General features: G+C 39.4%; 1 protein-coding gene across 1 annotated transcript; it reads left to right on the top strand.

Annotated features, from left to right (window-relative positions):
• The first annotated feature begins 15,109 nt into the window (after positions 1–15,109).
• LOC134100374 (zinc finger protein 664-like) lies at positions 15,110–20,004 on the top strand. The gene is made up of 5 exons (XM_062553552.1): positions 15,110–15,323; positions 15,624–16,220; positions 16,389–16,607; positions 17,822–18,153; positions 19,948–20,004. The coding sequence occupies exons 1-5, from the start codon at positions 15,110–15,112 to the stop codon at positions 20,002–20,004; spliced, it is 1,419 nt and encodes a 472-aa protein (XP_062409536.1).
• Positions 20,005–22,416: the final 2,412 nt, after the last annotated feature.

The following is a 22,416-nucleotide window of genomic DNA, read 5'->3' as shown; positions in this document are numbered from 1 at the left end:
GAGCTTGACAGTCCCGCCCCTCCTCCGAGAGAGCTTAGATTCCGGATGCAAGTTTCCCATCCATTCATCTCAAGAAACATCAGATGATCCATTCTGGAGAAAAGCCAGTGTTCTCAGTGTGGAAAGGCAAAACACAAAACACAAAAAGTGCTCTCAAGCGACATCAGAGGATCCACTTTCACACAACTGGCTCAATTGACATCAGAAACTTTTGAAGAGCTGAATGACAATTGGATATGATTTTCCTCTAAAACAAAGAACTGAAGTGAAATGTCAGGACACCATATCAATGTCAGAATGTGAAAGCAATTATTAGAATATCTGATCTCAAAATGAGATTAGATGATCCATTCTGAAAAAAAACAAAAAAACACCACATCTTAGATTTCTCACTGTATGATGAAGCCATTATGCACAGCTCTCATCTCAAGGCACAGCAGAAGATCCATTTTTTGGGAAACTCTTGGACAGTTTTATCCAGTGTGGAAAGGCTTCCACTCAAATTGCTCAAATAAACACCAGAAAATTGATACTGAACAGAAGCTGTAAATGGTCTCAGAACTGGGTAGCTAGCTGTTCAAATATAAAAGTGTTTGTGTGATAAAGTCTTCATTCCAAGATCCAAAATGAAAAGACAACAAAAACAAATAGCTTTCTATACAAAAGTGATATAATGTTAGCTGATTGTGTTATGCTACTGGTTGAGAATGGATTTGTAGTGGAGTATGTTTTTCTTTTGAAAGGCTGATCTCATTTTGTCATGAGATGATGCTGAAGCCATTAAAAGTCTTGCCAACACCCTGAACCTCCGTGTCCATTATGACAGCCGCGAAGCATCATCCATAGGCTATACATACACACAGGTACACGCATCTTCACATTCATGCACACACATATACATAAACACACAAAGACACACACATAGCCTACAGTACACACACAATAGACGGGCAGGCATAGCCACGCACACAAACACGCATGCAAAAACACACCCACATGCATGCACACCCCCCACCACCCACACACACAAACATATTTCAATTTCAATTTAATTTCACTTATAGAGCGCCAAAACATTACACATGTCTCATGGCGCTTTTCTCTACCCAACCACTGGGTATAGGCTGCTGGGTCATTTTGTGGAGTTGTTTTTACTCATGTTGTGTTGTTTTCGGCAACCCAGCTTTCTGTGTATTTTAGAACAGTGCCCCTCCTCTCCCCCCTACACTAACCAGCACACTGAGCACAGGGTTGTTTTTACTCAGCTGCATAGTTAGCCTATTTGAGAGTTTGAAAAAAAAAAAAATCGTTATTCCAACCGTCCAGTCCAGCAGTTGACAACATGCAATGGAAATCGGGCCATTTCGTAAGGTATGTATCTGCTTTTAACCTTTATTTTATTGCATTAGCATTCAAACAGATTTTAAAAGTCCACCCAGAGATAGCCTTTGTGATATGAATGAATATCCTGTCTGCCAATTTCGTTCAGCCTTAAGCAGGATGTGTCATTCATGTCAGCTAACGTTAAGACTTACGGTTACAGCTAATGTTAAATCTACACAAAGACAGACGCATGAGTTCTGTCTTCACTGAGTATAACCTGCTGAACAGAATCAAAACAAACTGGGTATGTGTCTGTCTAATATTGCCATTAGCTACAACTCAAACGCCTTTCCCCTTCACTTTTTTACTTTGCAAAGTGAGTAAAAAGCTCTACTAACTGCATGGGCCTGATACTACATCATCGCCAATATAACATGATCTACCTGTATCAACGTAATTGGGCAACAAGTTTCTTGGAAAAAAATGTTTGTGAGGGCACTGCAATTAGCCCATTTCGCAGTGTCCAGGTGTCTGGCCTAGTTGATGTTATGATGCCTTAATTGGCAGGGTAAAACATCTTCCTGTTTCTGTCTTTCCTGTAGACTGAGCTGTTCCAGAGGAAGTTAGTTTACACAGTGGCGACATCTTGTGAAATGGGCTACTTGTATTCATAAACACACAAAGACACACATATACATACACAGTAGAGAGGCAGGCATAGCCATGCACACACACACACGCATGCACACCCCCACCACCCACACACATAAAAAAAACATACACACACCGTTACCCCCCCCCCCCCCCCCCAAACATACACACACACACACACACAATCACAAGTGCACATACACACACACACACACAAGCGAAAACTCACAGACAGAGAAGCACACATACTTAAAGAGCAGCGTGCAGGTTGGATACCCCTATACAGCATAGTGTATATTGACCAAACAACTAGAATTTCAGAACCAGAGAAATATAACGATATTTGTGTGCTGACTGACGCGGCAGTGAAGTCTCCTCTTTTCACCTGCACAAAACGCTCCCAAGATCGAAAAGACTTGCTTTTCTTGCTCGGAAAATGGTGGACTCGACGTCCTGAATGGCAGTAATTAGTGCAACCACCACAAATGCAGTAATTCACCATCTTTACACTCGATTGAAAACTTTATCTCTCGTTCGTTCTGTCTCTCACGACTGCTGTCTAACTACTGTACATCTACAGCCACAATGACAGAACTGGGCGCGCGCTCTTATGTCCCTCGCCATACGTCATATGACGTATTGCTAGCGGGAAAGACGGTTAGATTGAAATGCCTACTTTCGTCAAAATTCCTGTCTTAGAATTTGTGTAACATAGTTATTTTTACATAATGTGTTTTATAAGACCTCTTTAGACAAGATCATGTATTAATCTAGTTGTGATTTCAACCTGCACATTGGTCTAAGCAAACACACATATGCACACACTAATTTACATACAAAAAAGTTTCAGCAGGGGATGGAGTAGATGGAAAGAAATTGACAAGTGTGATATTTTGTTGGTCATATTTTGTACCGCTGTGCGGTACATCGAGTTGTTGCCTTTTCTTTGTCTTTTTTGTATGTGAACAGTTACAGCCAGCCACCTAGTGGTTAGTTTTGGTTATGTGGTAATATCACTCAGGTGTTTCCAATTAGCATACAAAAGGGGAAATTGTTTGTCTGTGAAGCACACCCTGAAGAAGGCTGCTTGTGCTGCTATGCGTGGGCTGCTTCACCCTATGTTTTCAACGTTCAATTATGAAATAGCCTGTTAAATAAAGGCTTTTTATATTTTTGAAGAAGAGTGCCTTGGATCTCCCTTTTTTCCATTTTCCATTGAATTCCCGACCCCAAAAAGCACCTTCAAATATCTGACTGAACTTCCTGAGAACCCTGGACTTTTTTGTCTTTTCATGTACATTTTTTACTTTGATTTTTGAGCATTTATTTCCTCTGAAAGGAATAGAATATTCATTACTTATCAATAAATGTCACCCAATCATAAGTGGGGCAATCTTGAATTTCCCCTTGGGGATCAATAAAGTATCTATCTATCTATCTATCTATCTATCTATCTAATCTATTCCCTTTTATGTGTGCTGATTAGTCGAAACATGCAATGTAGCCGTTTACTATGTGTGATTTTGGATATTTACTATTACTCTATTTCTATACTACTATAACTAAATGCAGTGGAAAACTGGAGGGGAAGATCACTTACAACACAGCATGAACACAAGAAGAATGTTTCTTCATATACCCATTCTTGTATGCATTAGTCAATAACAATACCCATATACAAATGAGCTCTCACAAAATGATGCGTGTATATCTACACTAATTCTTCCATATTTTCTGATAGATAGATAGATATATAGATAGATAGATTCTTTATTGATCCCCAAAGGGAAATTCAAGGATACTGTGGCATTATTTGTGTATTCATCAATACATAAATAATGATAATAATAAAAATAATCAAAAGCCATTTTCAGGAAGAATGCAGCATGCAACAATAACCTAGAAATATAGCTGCATGAGACAGCACAGACATTTAGATGTAATGTCCAAAAAGCCTGAGCTCCTGTTGTCCAGATATACCTGAAGTGTTTACATAAACTAGCACTGGACCGGCTCTCTTGTACCACATTCTACCATGTGTGACCACTGTAAAAAAAAGACAACGCAAGCATATTTGCTACACCCCTCCTAACCTACAGAATTCAGCATGTATCCTTTGACCAGAACAAGCCATAACCTTCATATTTCACACTTCCATGGCTCCACTCCACCCCACCCCACCTGTTCTCCTTTGTGGACTTTGAGCAGTGTGAGGTCTGACCATGTCCATTTGAGGACCATCAGTTGTGTGAAGAGAGCTCATACATATGGAATTCCCTCCCACATCAGATTTGCATTCCTAAAGCCCTTGCAGCTAATTGGTTAGGAATGAATTCTAGATGCTAATAGGGCAGGCAAAAGGACTAGATCATGAACACAACAGACGGGGGTCTTAATACTGAAGTCACATTTGGTACATGTATCTAGAGGAATACATCTGTCTTTGCACTGAAGGATTGTTTGATTGCTATTATTCTACTGACATTTGAAATGTCAGGATCTGACCAGCTCACGGCAGTGAAGAAGGAGAGTGAAGAAGAATTTGATGATTTCCTACAAGAGTATCTGTTTACAACTCAGCAAGAGAACAAAGAACATGGACTGGAACATGAATGTAAGACTGAAATATCCATGCCACTACGGGACATTAAAAAGGAAGACATATCCTCAGATCTTCATGATCACACAGATTATTTTCCAAGAGGTACGTTTCTGAACAGTTTGTATTATGATAAAAAAAAAAAACAATGTTGCAATGTGAATATATACTATTGCAAACACTCAATTTGTTATTATTGTAGGAGACATTCAAAGGATTCAAGCTATTAAATCAGAACACAGGAAGGAAAAAGGAAACCAAGTGTGTAAGAACCTCTCATGTAACCAGGAGACTTCATACCAGAAATTACACCAGGAGTTGGAAAGCAGGGAGGAACTGCTCACTGATCATCAGATCACAGATATTGGAGACAAACGGCATCAGTGTTCTCAGTGTGGAAAAGCTTTTAGTCATAAGAACACTCTTAAGAAACATCAGATGATCCATACTGGAGAAAAGCCACATCAGTGTTCTCAGTGTGGAAAGGCCTTTACTCAAAAGGGTACTCTCAAAAAACATAAGAGGATCCATACTGGAGAAAAGCCACATCAGTGTTCGCAGTGTGGAAAGGCTTTTACAGGTACAAGTGATCTTAAGAGACATCAGAGGATTCATACTGGAGAAAAGTCACATCAGTGTTCTCAGTGTGGAAAGGCTTTTACACATACAAGTGATCTTAAGAGACATCAGAGGATCCATACTGGAGAAAAGTCACATCAGTGTTCTCAGTGTGGAAAGGCTTTTACAGGTACAAGTGATCTTAAGAGACATCAGATGATCCATACTGGAGAAAAACCACATCTGTGTTTGCAGTGTGGAAAGGCCTTTATTTTGAAGGGTGATCTCAAGAGACATCAGAGGATCCATACTGGAGAAAAGCCACATCTGTGTTTGCAGTGTGGAAAGGCCTTTGCATTGAAGGGTCAACTCACGCTACATCAGAGGACACATACTGGAGAAAAGACACATCAGTGTTTGCAGTGTGGAAAGGCCTTTATAGAAAAGGGTAATCTCAAGAAACATCAGAGGACTCATACTGGAGAAAAGCCACATCAGTGAGAGCTTGACAGTCCCGCACCTCCTCCGAGAGAGCTTAGATTCCGGATGCAAGTTTCCCATCCATTCATCTCAAGAAACATCAGATGATCCATTCTGGAGAAAAGCCAGTGTTCTCAGTGTGGAAAGGCAAAACACAAAACACAAAAAGTGCTCTCAAGCTACATCAGAGGATCCACTTTCACACAACTGGCTCAATTGACATCAGAAACTTTTGAAGAGCTGAATGACAATTGGATATGATTTTCCTCTAAAACAAAGAACTGAAGTGAAATGTCAGGACACCATATCAATGTCAGAATGTGAAAGCAATTATTAGAATATCTGATCTCAAAATGAGATTAGATGATCCATTCTGGAAAAAAAACAAAAAAACACCACATCTTAGATTTCTCACTGTATGATGAAGCCATTATGCACAGCTCTCATCTCAAGGCACAGCAGAAGATCCATTTTTTGGGAAACTCTTGGACAGTTTTATCCAGTGTGGAAAGGCTTCCACTCAAATTGCTCAAATAAACACCAGAAAATTGATACTGAACAGAAGCTGTAAATGGTCTCAGAACTGGGTAGCTAGCTGTTCAAATATAAAAGTGTTTGTGTGATAAAGTCTTCATTCCAAGATCCAAAATGAAAAGACAACAAAAACAAATAGCTTTCTACAAAAGTGATATAATGTTAGCTGATTGTGTTATGCTACTGGTTGAGAATGGATTTGTAGTGGAGTATGTTTTTCTTTTGAAAGGCTGATCTCATTTTGTCATGAGATGATGCTGAAGCCATTAAAAGTCTTGCCAACACCCTGAACCTCCGTGTCCATTATGACAGCCGCGAAGCATCATCCATAGGCTATACATACACACAGGTACACGCATCTTCACATTCATGCACACACATATACATAAACACACAAAGACACACACATAGCCTACAGTACACACACAGTAGACGGGCAGGCATAGCCACGCACACAAACACGCATGCAAAAACACACCCACATGCATGCACACCCCCCACCACCCACACACACAAACATATTTAAATTTCAATTTAATTTCACTTATAGAGCGCCAAAACATTACACATGTCTCATGGCGCTTTTCTCTACCCAACCACTGGGTATAGGCTGCTGGGTCATTTTGTGGAGTTGTTTTTACTCATGTTGTGTTGTTTTCGGCAACCCAGCTTTCTGTGTATTTTAGAACAGTGCCCCTCCTCTCCCCCCTACACTAACCAGCACACTGAGCACAGGGTTGCTTTTACTCAGCTGCATAGTTAGCCTATTTGAGAGTTTGAAAAAAAAAAAAATCGTTATTCCAACCGTCCAGTCCAGCAGTTGACAACATGCAATGGAAATCGGGCCATTTCGTAAGGTATGTATCTGCTTTTAACCTTTATTTTATTGCATTAGCATTCAAACAGATTTTAAAAGTCCACCCAGAGATAGCCTTTGTGATATGAATGAATATCCTGTCTGCCAATTTCGTTCAGCCTTAAGCAGGATGTGTCATTCATGTCAGCTAACGTTAAGACTTACGGTTACAGCTAATGTTAAATCTACACAAAGACAGACGCATGAGTTCTGTCTTCACTGAGGGCGTATTCACACCAGGAAGGTCCGTCAGTTCACTTATTTGGTCCGGACCAATTTTTTTTTCTTTTTTTCTTTTTTAGTGCGGTTCGCTTTCACACCGTGATTAATTGCAACCGGACCAGAATTTATAAACAAAAGCACATGTGCTAAGGTCGTTCAACCATTGGCTGGTAAACGTGTAGGTGGGGTGAAGAATAGGAAGCCAAAGTCAAAGTTGGCCCACGTAAATACTATGTTTGCGTACTGTACTCGTTATTATCCTAGCAATATAGTTTATACAGTTACAGCTTTGCAGAAGTGCTTGAGCGTCAAGGCCGTTTGATGCAAGTTTAACAATATGATGCTCGTAATTTGGCAACGACGAAGACGTGCAACAAAACAGCTGAGAAGAGCTCTCATGTGTGTCCAACATGCTAACAGCAGGCCTACGGAAGACGGAACGGGTAGGAGATGCAAAATCAAATTATTGTTGGCAAAAAAGCGGTAGCCCACTGCTGCTTACAGCTGTTGTGCGTCACGGAGCTATCCTACATTTCCCATAATGCACAAAAACTACGGGAGCTTGTCAAATCCAAAAAAGGTAGATTTCTGTAACTGGGTCGGATCGAGGTCGGTCTGCTTTCACACCATAAACGAACCGCCCCAGGGTTCGATAGGAACCGCTCCGAGACCACCTCCTCAGCTGGGTCTCGGTCCGCTTGTTTGGTCCGCACTAGAGTTCGAGTGATTGTATTCACACCAGTCAAAAAGGTCCGAACCAAGCAAGAAACGAACTTGAGTTCGTTTTAATCGAACTAAACAAGGCAGGTGTGAATACCCCCTGAGTATAACCTGCTGAACAGAATCAAAACAAACTGGGTATGTGTCTGTCTAATATTGCCATTAGCTACAACTCAAACGCCTTTCCCCTTCACTTTTTTACTTTGCAAAGTGAGTAAAAAGCTCTACTAACTGCATGGGCCTGATACTACATCATCGCCAATATAACATGATCTACCTGTATCAACGTAATTGGGCAACAAGTTTCTTGGAAAAAAATGTTTGTGAGGGCACTGCAATTAGCCCATTTCGCAGTGTCCAGGTGTCTGGCCTAGTTGATGTTATGATGCCTTAATTGGCAGGGTAAAACATCTTCCTGTTTCTGTCTTTCCTGTAGACTGAGCTGTTCCAGAGGAAGTTAGTTTACACAGTGGCGACATCTTGTGAAATGGGCTACTTGTATTCATAAACACACAAAGACACACATATACATACACAGTAGAGAGGCAGGCATAGCCATGCACACACACACACGCATGCACACCCCCACCACCCACACACATAAAAAAAACATACACACACCGTTACCCCCCCCCCCCCCCCCCCCAAACATACACACACACACACACAATCACAAGTGCACATACACACACACACACACAAGCGAAAACTCACAGACAGAGAAGCACACATACTTAAAGAGCAGCGTGCAGGTTGGATACCCCTATACAGCATAGTGTATATTGACCAAACAACTAGAATTTCAGAACCAGAGAAATATAACGATATTTGTGTGCTGACTGACGCGGCAGTGAAGTCTCCTCTTTTCACCTGCACAAAACGCTCCCAAGATCGAAAAGACTTGCTTTTCTTGCTCGGAAAATGGTGGACTCGACGTCCTGAATGGCAGTAATTAGTGCAACCACCACAAATGCAGTAATTCACCATCTTTACACTCGATTGAAAACTTTATCTCTCGTTCGTTCTGTCTCTCACGACTGCTGTCTAACTACTGTACATCTACAGCCACAATGACAGAACTGGGCGCGCGCTCTTATGTCCCTCGCCATACGTCATATGACGTATTGCTAGCGGGAAAGACGGTTAGATTGAAATGCCTACTTTCGTCAAAATTCCTGTCTTAGAATTTGTGTAACATAGTTATTTTTACATAATGTGTTTTATAAGACCTCTTTAGACAAGATCATGTATTAATCTAGTTGTGATTTCAACCTGCACATTGGTCTAAGCAAACACACATATGCACACACTAATTTACATACAAAAAAGTTTCAGCAGGGGATGGAGTAGATGGAAAGAAATTGACAAGTGTGATATTTTGTTGGTCATATTTTGTACCGCTGTGCGGTACATCGAGTTGTTGCCTTTTCTTTGTCTTTTTTGTATGTGAACAGTTACAGCCAGCCACCTAGTGGTTAGTTTTGGTTATGTGGTAATATCACTCAGGTGTTTCCAATTAGCATACAAAAGGGGAAATTGTTTGTCTGTGAAGCACACCCTGAAGAAGGCTGCTTGTGCTGCTATGCGTGGGCTGCTTCACCCTATGTTTTCAACGTTCAATTATGAAATAGCCTGTTAAATAAAGGCTTTTTATATTTTTGAAGAAGAGTGCCTTGGATCTCCCTTTTTTCCATTTTCCATTGAATTCCCGACCCCAAAAAGCACCTTCAAATATCTGACTGAACTTCCTGAGAACCCTGGACTTTTTTGTCTTTTCATGTACATTTTTTACTTTGATTTTTGAGCATTTATTTCCTCTGAAAGGAATAGAATATTCATTACTTATCAATAAATGTCACCCAATCATAAGTGGGGCAATCTTGAATTTCCCCTTGGGGATCAATAAAGTATCTATCTATCTATCTATCTATCTATCTATCTAATCTATTCCCTTTTATGTGTGCTGATTAGTCGAAACATGCAATGTAGCCGTTTACTATGTGTGATTTTGGATATTTACTATTACTCTATTTCTATACTACTATAACTAAATGCAGTGGAAAACTGGAGGGGAAGATCACTTACAACACAGCATGAACACAAGAAGAATGTTTCTTCATATACCCATTCTTGTATGCATTAGTCAATAACAATACCCATATACAAATGAGCTCTCACAAAATGATGCGTGTATATCTACACTAATTCTTCCATATTTTCTGATAGATAGATAGATATATAGATAGATAGATTCTTTATTGATCCCCAAAGGGAAATTCAAGGATACTGTGGCATTATTTATGTATTCATCAATACATAAATAATGATAATAATAAAAACTAGAAATGCAATTCCAAGGAATTACCAGTGCATGAAAATGCAAAAAATAGATAGATAATGTAGATATGGTTACTAAGGTGTAGCTAGGGTAAACATGGTGGTTGCATAGTTTACAGAGAGTTGATAGTGTGAAGGTAGACAGTTTAAAGATGAAACGTTCCAGTTCTAACTTAACTAATGATTTCTATTCATGTTAAAATGTTGATTAGCTAACTTAGCTAATGATTTCTTGCAGTTACGCTAAAAATGCTTACTATGCTAGCAATGCTAACAATGCTAACCAGGTTGATTAGCTAACTTAACCGATGATTTCTAGCAGTAATGCTAAAAATGCTAACTATGCTAACAATGCTAAATTTGCTAACAATGCTAACCAGGTTGATTAGCTAACTTAGTTGATGATTTTTTGCAGTTATGCTAAAAATGCTAACTATGCTAACAATGCTAACTATGCTAACCATGGTAACTAGCTAACTTGCTAGTGAGGACTTTTATTTTGAAACATTTGTTGCTAGGGTATCCATGGTGGCCACTATCAGGAAACAAGAAGTTACTGCAGTATAATCATGTTGGTTGCTATGGAAACGGTCATAAACACTTTTTAATGGTTGCTATGTTGGTTGCTAGGTACATGGAGGTTTCATGTAGTTGACTGGAGGCATAGTGGATGATAACTGACAGTTGGAATGGTTGAACAGTTCAATAGTTGAGTAGTTTCAATGTTTAAATGATTTAATAGTGTATTATTGCAGTGAGGACCTTTATTTTGAAACAGTTGTGGACAGAGGAAGTAGTGAAACAGGATCTGTAGTCTTAATGAGATTGTATGCTTAAAGCCTGAGACAGAAGGTGCTTCTCATAGCGTTTACGCGTCCTCTCTCGCTCCTCACTGATCCACATAAAGAATGATGGAGCGGCAACAATGGGATAGTCTAGCCCTTCTTCTATCTTTCTTTATGTAGATCATTGAGGATCGAGGATCGAGGGAGGACATATAAACGCTGCTTGAGAGGGACCCACAGTAAATACTTTAAAAGTTGTATGTAGATAGTCTAATTAATGTTGATAGATAGAATGTTTAATGGATGTTGATAGGCAGATTGTTTAATAGATATTGATTGACAGTTTAATGGGTGGATGAGTGAATGGTCTGAAGAAGATGAATGGATAGAAGGTTGGATGGAATGTGCCTTATATTCTTGTTAAGAGAGACACTGATACAGCTCTCTGAGAGTAGTTGACACAGGTGTAATCAATTTAACTGGCTAGTCTTAAGAGAGCCAGAGTATCTTAAAGCCTGAGACAGAGTAAATAATTTAAAAGTTGAATGTAGATAGTCTAATTAATGTTGATAGACAGAGAGTTTAATGGATGTTAGACAGATTGTTTAATAGATGTTGATAGACAGTTTAATGGGTGGATGAGTGAATGGTCTGAAGAAGATGAATGGATAGAATGTTGGATGGAATGTGCCTTATATTCTTGTAGAATGGAGAGACACAGCTCTCTACTGAGAGTAGTGGATACAGATACAGGTGTAATCAATTTAACTGGCTAGTCTTAAGAGAGCCAGCCTGAGACAGAGTAGATTGTTTAAAAGTTCAATGTAGAGTGTCTAATTGATGTTGTTGATAGGCAGACTGTTTAGAATGGGTGGATGAGTGAATGGTTTGAAGAAGATGAATGGATATAAAGTTGGATGGAATTAGGAGGACTTATTTTGATACTGTTGTGCGCAGAGGATACAGGGGAACAGAATATGTAGTCTTCAGAGAGGAGCCTGAGAGAAACTGACAGTTGGTGCCCAGGTGGCTGACCAGCTGGGGTAACATTCTAATTGCTGCCGTGATGTCATAATGAGCAATGTTAAGTCTATGGGGGAAATGGTGATAGTTTTTAACTAATAGTTTAAAAAGTATAAAAGTTACAAAGTTGAAAAATATAAAGCACATATGGCATAAGCAAGACCTACGCAACAAAGTTTGAATGAAGTTTCTACGTTAAACGGTTGAAGCTGAATTGCGAGCGTTAGAAGAAGAAGTTTAACTAGAAATGCAATTCCAAGGAATTACCAGTGCATGAAAATGCAAAAATAGATAGATAATGTAGATATGGTTACTAAGGTGTAGCTAGGGTAAACATGGTGGTTGCATAGTTTACAGAGAGTTGATAGTGTGAAGGTAGACAGTTTAAAGATGAAACGTTCCAGTTCTAACTTAACTAATGATTTCTATTCATGTTAAAATGTTGATTAGCTAACTTACCTAATGATTTCTAGCAGTTACGCTAAAAATGCGTATTATGCTAGCAATGCTAACTTTACTAACAATGCTAACCAGGTTGATTAGCTAACTGAACCGATGATTTCTAGCAGTAATGCTAAAAATGCTAACTATGCTAACAATGCTAAATTTGCTAACAATGCTAACCAGGTTGATTAGCTAACTTAGTTGATGATTTTTTGCAGTCATGCTAAAAATGCTAACTATGCTAACAATGCTAACTATGCTAACCATGCTAACTTGCTAGTAAGGACTTTTATTTTGAAACATTTGTTGCTAGGGTATCCATGGTGGCCACTATCAGGAAGCAAGAAGTTACTGCAGTATAATCATGTTGGTTGCTATGGAAACGGTCATAAACACTTAATTTTAATGGTTGCTATGTTGGTTGCTAGGTACAAGGAGGTTTCATGTAGTTGACTGGAGGCATAGTGGATGATAACTGACAGTTGGAATGGTTGAACAGTTCAATAGTTGAGTAGTTTCAATGGTTAAATTATTTAATAGTGTATTATTGCAGTGAGGACCTTTATTTTGAAACAGTTGTGGACAGAGGAAGTAGTGAAACAGGATCTGTAGTCTTAATGAGATTGTATGCTTAAAGCCTGAGACAGAAGGTGCCTCTCATAGCGTTTACGCGTCCTCTCTCGCTCCTTACTGATCTACATAAAGAATGATGGAGCGGCAACAATGGGATAGTTTAGCCCTTCTTCTATCTTTCTTCATGTAGATCATTGAGGAGCGAGGGAGGACATATAAACGGTGCTTGAGAGGGACCCACAGTAAATACTTTAAAAGTTTTATGTAGATAGTCTAATTAATGTTGATAGACAGAATGTTTAATGGATGTTGATAGGCAGATTGTTTAATAGATATTGATTGACAGTTTAATGGGTGGATGAGTGAATGGTCTGAAGAAGATGAATGGATAGAAGGTTGGATGGAATGTGCCTTACATTCTTGTTAAGAGAGACACTGATACAGCTCTCTGAGAGTAGTTGACACAGGTGTAATCAATTTAACTGGCTAGTCTTAAGAGAGCCAGAGTACTCTTAAAGCCTGAGACAGAGTAAATAATTAAAAAGTTGAATGTAGATAGTCTAATTAATGTTGATAGACAGAGAGTTTAATGGATGTTGATAGACAGATTGTTTAATAGATGTTGATAAGACAGTTTAATGGGTGGATGAGTGAATGGTCTGAAGAAGATGAATGGATAGAATGTTGGATGGAATGTGCCTTATATTCTTGTAGAATGGAGAGACACAGCTCTCTACTGAGAGTAGTGGATACAGATACAGGTGTAATCAATTTAACTGGCTAGTCTCAAGAGAGCCAGCCTGAGACAGAGTAGATTGTTTAAAAGTTCAATGTAGAGCGTCTAATTGATGTTGTTGATAGGCAGACTGTTTAGAATGGGTGGATGAGTGAATGGTTTGAAGAAGATGAATGGATATAAAGTTGGATGGAATTAGGAGGACTTATTTTGATACTGTTGTGCGCAGAGGATACAGGGGAACAGAATATGTAGTCTTCAGAGAGGAGCCTGAGAGAAACTGACAGTTGGTGCCCAGGTGGCCGGCCACCTGGCATAAGATTCTAATTGCTGCCGTGATGTCATAATGAGCAATGTTAAGTCTATGGGGGAAATGGTAATAGTTTTTAACTAATAGTTTAAAAAGTATAAAAGTTACAAGGTTGAAAAATACAAAGCACACATCGCGTAAGTAAGACCTACGCGACATAGTTTGAATGGAGTTTCTACGTTAAGCGGTTGAAGCTTAATTGCGTGCGTTAGAAGAAGAATAATAAGAAGTTGAAGCCTAGGAAGAACAGTACAGTGCATTTTCATGCACTGTAATAATAAGAAGAATAGGAAGAACAGTACAGTGCATTTTCATGCACTGTAATAATCAAAAGCCATTTTCAGGAAGAATGCAGCATGCAACAATAACCTAGAAATACACGGCATGAGACAGCACAGACATTTAGATATAATGTCCAAAAAGCCTGAGCTCCTGTTGTCCAGATATACCTGAAGTGTTTACATAAACTAGCACTGGACCGGCTCTCTTGTACCACATTCTACCATGTGTGACCACTGTAAAAAAAAGACAACGCAAGCATATTTGCTACACCTCTCCTAACCTACAGAATTCAGCATGTATCCTTTGACCAGAACAAGCCATAACCTTCATATTTCACACTTCCATGGCTCCACTCCACCCCACCTGTTCTCCTTTGTGCACTTTGAGCAGTGTGAGGTCTGACCATGTCCATTTGAGGACCATCAGTTGTGTGAAGAGAGCTCATACATATGGAATTCCCTCCCACATCAGATTTGCATTCCTAAAGCCCTTGCAGCTAATTGGTTAGGAATGAATTCTAGATGCTAATAGGGCAGGCAAAAGGACTAGATCATGAACACAACAGACGGGGGTCTTAATACTGAAGTCACATTTGGTACACGTATCTAGAGGAATACATCTGTCTTTGCACTGAAGGATTGTTTGATTGCTATTATTCTGTAAACTGACATTTGAAATGTCAGGATCAGACCAGCTCACGGCAGTGAAGAAGGAGAGTGAAGAAGAATTTGATGATTTCCTACAAGAGTATCTGTTTACAACTAAGAAAGAGAACGAAGAATATGGACTGGAACATGAATGTAAGACTGAAATATCCATGCCACTACAGGACATTAAAAAGGAAGACATGTCTTCAGATCTTCATGACCACACAGATTATTTTCCAAGAGGTGAGTTTCCGAACAGTTTGTATTATGATAAAAAAAACAAACAATGTTGCAATGTGAATATATATTATTGCAAACACTCAATTTGTTATTTTGTTGTAGGAGACATTCAAAGGAATCAAGCTATTAAATCAGAACACAGGAAGGAAAAAGGAAACCAAGTGTGTAAGAACCTCTCATGTAACCAGGAGACTTCATACCAGAAATTACACCAGGAGTTGGAAAGCAGGGAGGAACTGCTCACTGACCATCAGATTACAGATATTGGAGACAAACGGCATCACTGTTCTCAATGTGGAAAAGCTTTTATTGATAAGTACGCTCTTAAGAAACATCAGATGATCCATACTGGAGAAAAGCCACATCAGTGCTCTCAGTGTGGAAAGGCCTTTACACAAAAGGGTCATCTCAAAATACATAAGAGGATCCATACTGGAGAAAAGCCACATCAGTGTTCGCAGTGTGGAAAGGCTTTTACAGATACAAGTCATCTTAAGAAACATCAGAGGATCCATACTGGAGAAAAGCCACATCAGTGTTCTCAGTGTGGAAAGGCTTTTAAATGTATAAGTGATCTTAAGAGACATCAGAGGATCCATACTGGAGAAAAGCCACATCGGTGTTCTCAGTGTGGAAAGACATTTACAGATACAGGTGATCTTAAGAGACATCAGAGGATCCATACTGGAGAAAAGCCACATCTGTGTTTGCAGTGTGGAAAGGCCTTTGCATCGAAGGGTCAACTCACGCTACATCAGAGGACTCATACTGGAGAAAAGCCATATCAGTGTTTGCAGTGTGGAAAGGCTTTTACAGGTACAGGTGATCTTAAGAGACATCAGAGGATCCATACTGGAGAAAAGCCACATTCATGTTCTCAGTGTGGAAAGGCTTTTACAGGTAAAAGTGATCTTAAGAGACATCAGAGGATCCATACTGGAGAAAAAACACATCTGTGTTTGCAGTGTGGAAAGGCCTTTATTTTGAAGGGTGATCTCAAGAAACATAAGATGATCCATTCTGAAGAAAAGCCACATCAGTGTTCTCAGTGTGGAAAGGCCTTTATAGAAAAGGGTCATCTCAAGATACATCAGAGGATCCATACTGGAGAAAAGCCACATCTGTGTTCTCAGTGTGGAAAGGCTTTTACAGGTACAAGTAATCTTAGGAAACATCAGAGGATCCATACTGGAGAAAAGCCACATCGGTGTTTGCTGTGTGGAAAGGCTTTTTCAGGTACAAGTGATCTTAGGAAACATCAGAGGACTCATACTGGAGAAAAGCCATATCAGTGTTTGCAGTGTGAAAAAGCCTTTACAGTCCAGATATACCTGAAGTGTTTACATAAACTAGCACTGGACCGGCTCTCTTGTACCACATTCTACCATGTGTGATCACTGTAAAAAAAAGACAACGCAAGCATATTTGCTACACCTCTCCTAACCTACAGAATTCAGCATGTATCCTTTGACCAGAACAAGCCATAACCTTCATATTTCACACTTCCATGGCTCCACTCCACCCCACCCCACCTGTTCTCCTTTGTGGACTTTGAGCAGTGTGAGGTCTGACCATGTCCATTTGAGGACCATCAGTTGTGTGAAGAGAGCTCATACATATGGAATTCCCTCCCACATCAGATTTGCATTCCTAAAGCCCTTGCAGCTAATTGGTTAGGAATGAATTCTAGATGCTAATAGGGCAGGCAAAAGGACTAGATCATGAACACAACAGACGGGGGTCTTAATACTGAAGTCACATTTGGTACACGTATCTAGAGGAATACATCTGTCTTTGCACTGAAGGATTGTTTGATTGCTATTATTCTGTAAACTGACATTTGAAATGTCAGGATCAGACCAGCTCACGGCAGTGAAGAAGGAGAGTGAAGAAGAATTTGATGATTTCCTACAAGAGTATCTGTTTACAACTAAGAAAGAGAACGAAGAATATGGACTGGAACATGAATGTAAGACTGAAATATCCATGCCACTACAGGACATTAAAAAGGAAGACATGTCTTCAGATCTTCATGACCACACAGATTATTTTCCAAGAGGTGAGTTTCTGAACAGTTTGTATTATGATAAAAAAAACAAACAATGTTGCAATGTGAATATATATTATTGCAAACACTCAATTTGTTATTTTGTTGTAGGAGACATTCAAAGGAATCAAGCTATTAAATCAGAACACAGGAAGGAAAAAGGAAACCAAGTGTGTAAGAACCTCTCATGTAACCAGGAGACTTCATACCAGAAATTACACCAGGAGTTGGAAAGCAGGGAGGAACTGCTCACTGACCATCAGATTACAGATATTGGAGACAAACGGCATCACTGTTCTCAATGTGGAAAAGCTTTTATTGATAAGTACGCTCTTAAGAAACATCAGATGATCCATACTGGAGAAAAGCCACATCAGTGCTCAGTGTGGAAAGGCCTTTACACAAAAGGGTCATCTCAAAATACATAAGAGGATCCATACTGGAGAAAAGCCACATCAGTGTTCGCAGTGTGGAAAGGCTTTTGATACAAGTCATCTTAAGAAACATCAGAGGATCCATACTGGAGAAAAGCCACATCAGTGTTCTCAGTGTGGAAAGGCTTTTAAATGTATAAGTGATCTTAAGAGACATCAGAGGATCCATACTGGAGAAAAGCCACATCGGTGTTCTCAGTGTGGAAAGACATTTACAGATACAGGTGATCTTAAGAGACATCAGAGGATCCATACTGGAGAAAAGCCACATCTGTGTTTGCAGTGTGGAAAGGCCTTTGCATCGAAGGGTCAACTCACGCTACATCAGAGGACTCATACTGGAGAAAAGCCAGTCGGCAGGCCAAGACCCTAAAAAAAACTTTTGATGGCATTTTTTGTTAAAAGTTGGCAACCATGCTAGAAGTTATTAGTAGGGTCTGAGGTTCCAGAATCCAGTGGTTGCCAAAATCATATTTATAATTTAAGGTCAAATTTGAAGGTCAAAAAGTTGGAAACAATAGATTTTAATGGTTTGTCTTTTGGGGGGGGCTCTATTTTCATGACATCCTTTTTAAAAGTTGGCAACCATGCTAGAAGTTATTAGTAGGGTCTGAGGTTCCAGAATCCAGTGGTTGCCAACATCATTTTTATAATTTCAGGTCAAATTTGAAGGTCAAAAGGTCGAAAACAATAGATTTCATGGTTCGTCTTTTTGGGGGGCTCTATTTTCAAGACATCCTTTTTAAAACGTTGGCAACCATGCCAGAAGTTATTAATAGGGCCTGAGGTTCCAGAATCCAGTGGTTGCCAAAATCATTTTTATAATTTAAGGTCAAATTTGAAGGTCAAAAGGTTGAAAACAATAGATTTCATGATTCGTCTTTTTTGGGGGGCTCTATTTTCTAGACATCCTTTTTAAAAAGTTGGCAACCATGCTAGAAGTTATTAGTAGGGTCTGAAGTTCCAGAGTCCAGTGGTTGCCAACATCATATTTATAATTTATAAAGGTCAAATTTGAAGGTTAAAAGGTCTAAAACAATAGATTTTATGGTTAGTCTTTTTGGGGGCTTTATTTTCATGGCATTCTTTTTTGAAAAGTTTGAAAGATTTTTTTGATAAATATTTATTTTTATTGATAAATAATTTGGATATATAGACTTGATATGGCCATTACTCCTTTATGCTATGAATAACACAAAACGTTCTCTTGAGAATATATTGCTAATGAATAACAAGAATGCTTCTTTATTTCAAGGCAAAATGTCAATGTCAATTCAAATGTCAATTCAGACTGTCTGAATGTTTTTGTAATATATGCAATGTTTTGCAATGTGCAATTTTTGTTGCTGTATTACAAAAAGGCTGTCTCGTCCTGATCATGTTCCATCCCTACATTGTTGAGACATCCATCAGCATCACAACTGCATGCAGGTGTGCAAGGCTATCCATTCTTAAGGCAAGTGCAGGCATGTGTATGGCACTTGGTTCTACAACCACAAGTTATCAGCTTCAAGCAACTACTTGGAACAGGAGCTGAGTCACACAACCACCAAGTGTTGGTCTACAACCTTCCAACCACCTGTCTCCTCAGGGATTTCACTAATGGCAGGGTCAGACTATAGGCTACAATGTTTTTGTTGCTCACAATTGTCGTTTACGATCTACCATGTCACACTATACGATTTTAGAACCATGAAAGCCTCTCCGCGTCTTGGTCGGGAGAGTGGCCACATACACCGAAAGCATCGGTCGCGTCATTACGACTCCCGTCAAATTTCTGACAAGCCAGTCTTTTGGTCGGGCTGTTTTAGAACGTTGTGAACGAAAAATCGCAAGTCGTGAAGCATGTCACATTATAAGATTCCCTCCGCGTTTGATGTCGTGCCCGATCATTTGAAATCGGATACGACGCTGTAAACTTGTCGGTCACGACAAATGGCCAAAATCGGACTGATATCGTGCAATCTGACCAGGCCATAACATCTACCTTGTCAGATTGCAACCATACCTTTGCCTGGTGATTTGCACATGCAAGATGCAATGACAATTCATCACTTGTTGGAGGTAACATTTCCATTGCCTTTTTCTGAAACAAGTCATGTCTAGCCCTGTCAATACCCAAAAATGTGCATGGTGCTTTGTACAGATGGCACAAAAACTCCTCAACGTCACCTTGAGGCCCATCCCGACCAACACCATGTAACCATTCTGGGTGTTGCAAATACACAGTCCAACATGACTTCTTCCCATGTTCAGCAAATGAGGAGACAGTATCGCAACCAGTTAGGGCATGGAAGCCGAGTACATTATCCACAAATACCCGAGGTAGTTCTCATTGATAAGGTGGACTGGGTAGCACTCATATTCCTTGGAAGTCCCACTCATCATCCACACCTTGCAGACTTGGTTTCTAGTGAAGTGAAGAGGCAGAAGGAGGAGATCTGTATCATTCACGGCACTTCACAATGATGTTCTCGTACCCAGCATTAATTACTTCCAGCATATGTAGGATGATGCGTGTGTCAGCCTCCTCATGGTTTGCCTGTAGACCATGAATAATTCCACGTGGAAAGTGTGCAATACAGTCTCTACTCTCGGTTTTTATTTCCTAATGATGTCATTATTTTTTGTCATCCGCAAAACTGAAGATTGTTTTATGTAACTTATCACCTAACCGTGTGTTCACATCAGAAGCAACCAGAGTGACGAACATCATTATTTATCTGCAAATAGGGTGGCCATAGCAAATACGGTGGCAAGGCAAGTTTAATTGATATAGTGCATTTCATACATGGGAGCTCAATGTGCCTCACATAAAACAAAATAATAAAGCGAAACGAATTGGGTGACCAGATCGAAAAAGTTAAAAGTCTGAATATGCTAATGAACTATGATGTAGCTCGGCAAAAACCAATTGGAATGTACACATTTTCGAATGCCCCAGGCTGACAGGCCAGAGCCGCTCTATGATAAGCTAAATCAAACATCCCAATATAAAGTCATGAGTGGATAAAACAAATTCATGTTGAATCGGACTCGGAATCGGAATGTTGACTCTTCTTCAGTGAGCCCGGCGACCTGGTCGCTTCTGATGTGAGTGTTAAAATCTAAATTCTTTTCACATTTACCTATCATTGTGGCAAGTACCATCTGGAACCTCAGACCCCACTGTTCTAGCATGGTTGGCAACATTTAAAAAGAATGCCATTAAAAAAAACAGGTCCCCAAAAAGACGAACCATAACATTTATTTATTGTTTTTGAGCTGTTGACCTTTAAATTTGACCTTAAATTGTGAACTTAATTTTGGCAACCACTGGATTCTGGAACCTCAGACCCTACTGACAACTTCTAGCATGGTTGCCAACTTTTAAAAAAAAAAGGAATGCTATGAAAATAGAGCCCCCCCAAAAAGATGAACCATAAAATGTATTGTTTTTGAGCTTTTGACCTTCAAATCTGACCTTAAATTCTGAACATGATTTTGGCAACCACTGAATTCTGGAACCTCAGACCCTACTGACAACTTCTAGCATGGATGCCAACTTTTCAAAAAGAATGCTATATGAAAATAGAGCCCCCAAAAAAGACGAACCATAAAATGTATTGTTTTTGAGCTTTTGACCTTCAAATTTGACCTTGAATTCTAAATATGATTTTGGCAACCACTGGATCCTGGAACCTCAGACCCTACTGTTAACTTCTAGCATGGTTGCCAACATTTAAAAAAAAAGAATGGTATGAAAAAAGAGGTCCCCAAAAAGACAAACCATTACATGTATTTATTGTTTTTGAGGTTCTGACAGTCAAATTTGACCTTAAATTATGAATATGATTTTGGCAACCACTGGATTCTGGAACTTCAGACCCTACTGTTAACTTCTAGCATGGTTGCCAACATTTAAAAAAGAATGCCATGAAAAAAAGAGGTCTCCAAAAAGACAATCTATAACATTTATTATTGTTTTTGAGCTTTTGACCTTCAAATTTGACCTTAAATTCTAAATATGACTTTGGCAACCACTGGATTCTGGAACCTCAGACCCTACTGTTAACTTCTAGCATGGTTGCCAACTTTTTAAAAAGAATGGTATGACAAAAGAGCCCCCCAAATAGACAAACCATAAAATGCATTGTTTTTGACCTTTTGACCTTCAAATTTGACCTTAAATTATGAATATGATTTTGGCAACCGCTGGATTCTGGAACCTCAGAGCCCTCTAATAACTTCTAGCATGGTTGCCAACTTTTAACAAAAAATGCCATCAAAAGTGTTTTCTAAGCACATTTCCTGGTGTTGGCCTGCCGACTAATGCCAAAGTTGTTTTGAGCTTAAATAGCCTGCTTATTCACTCGTTTTGTTCAGAGTGAAGACAATCAAAGTCCCAATTCAAACCATCATAATTAGACTACTGTTTAGCGATTTACAGTAGGCCTACGATTTCGTTATTCTCCTTTTTAGGCAACTACTGTATCTATTTTTTTCCTCTCGTGTTCAATTTGATTACTTCCGATGAAAATCCTGTAGATGGCGCTTGTAAATCGAACTGAAATCTTCTAGTTTGCCTTAATTTTACGACATGCATCCTCTTTTCGTCAATCTATGGTTTTGGTCT

The sequence above is a fragment of the Sardina pilchardus genome, chromosome 14, assembly GCF_963854185.1.
Source record: "Sardina pilchardus chromosome 14, fSarPil1.1, whole genome shotgun sequence".
Classification (NCBI taxonomy): Eukaryota; Metazoa; Chordata; class Actinopteri; order Clupeiformes; family Clupeidae; genus Sardina; species Sardina pilchardus.
This window is presented reverse-complemented; position numbering and strand designations above follow the sequence as displayed.

Coding starts and splice junctions, on each gene's coding strand:
- LOC134100374 (XM_062553552.1), top strand. CDS start 15,110: ATGTCAGGATCAGACCAGCTCACGGCAGTGAAGAAGGAGAGTGAAGAA. Junction 15,324..15,623: donor CACAGATTATTTTCCAAGAG/GTGAGTTTCCGA, acceptor AATGTGGAAAAG/CTTTTATTGATAAGTACGCT. Junction 16,221..16,388: donor GTGTGGAAAGGCTTTTACAG/GTAAAAGTGATC, acceptor AGGCCTTTATAG/AAAAGGGTCATCTCAAGATA.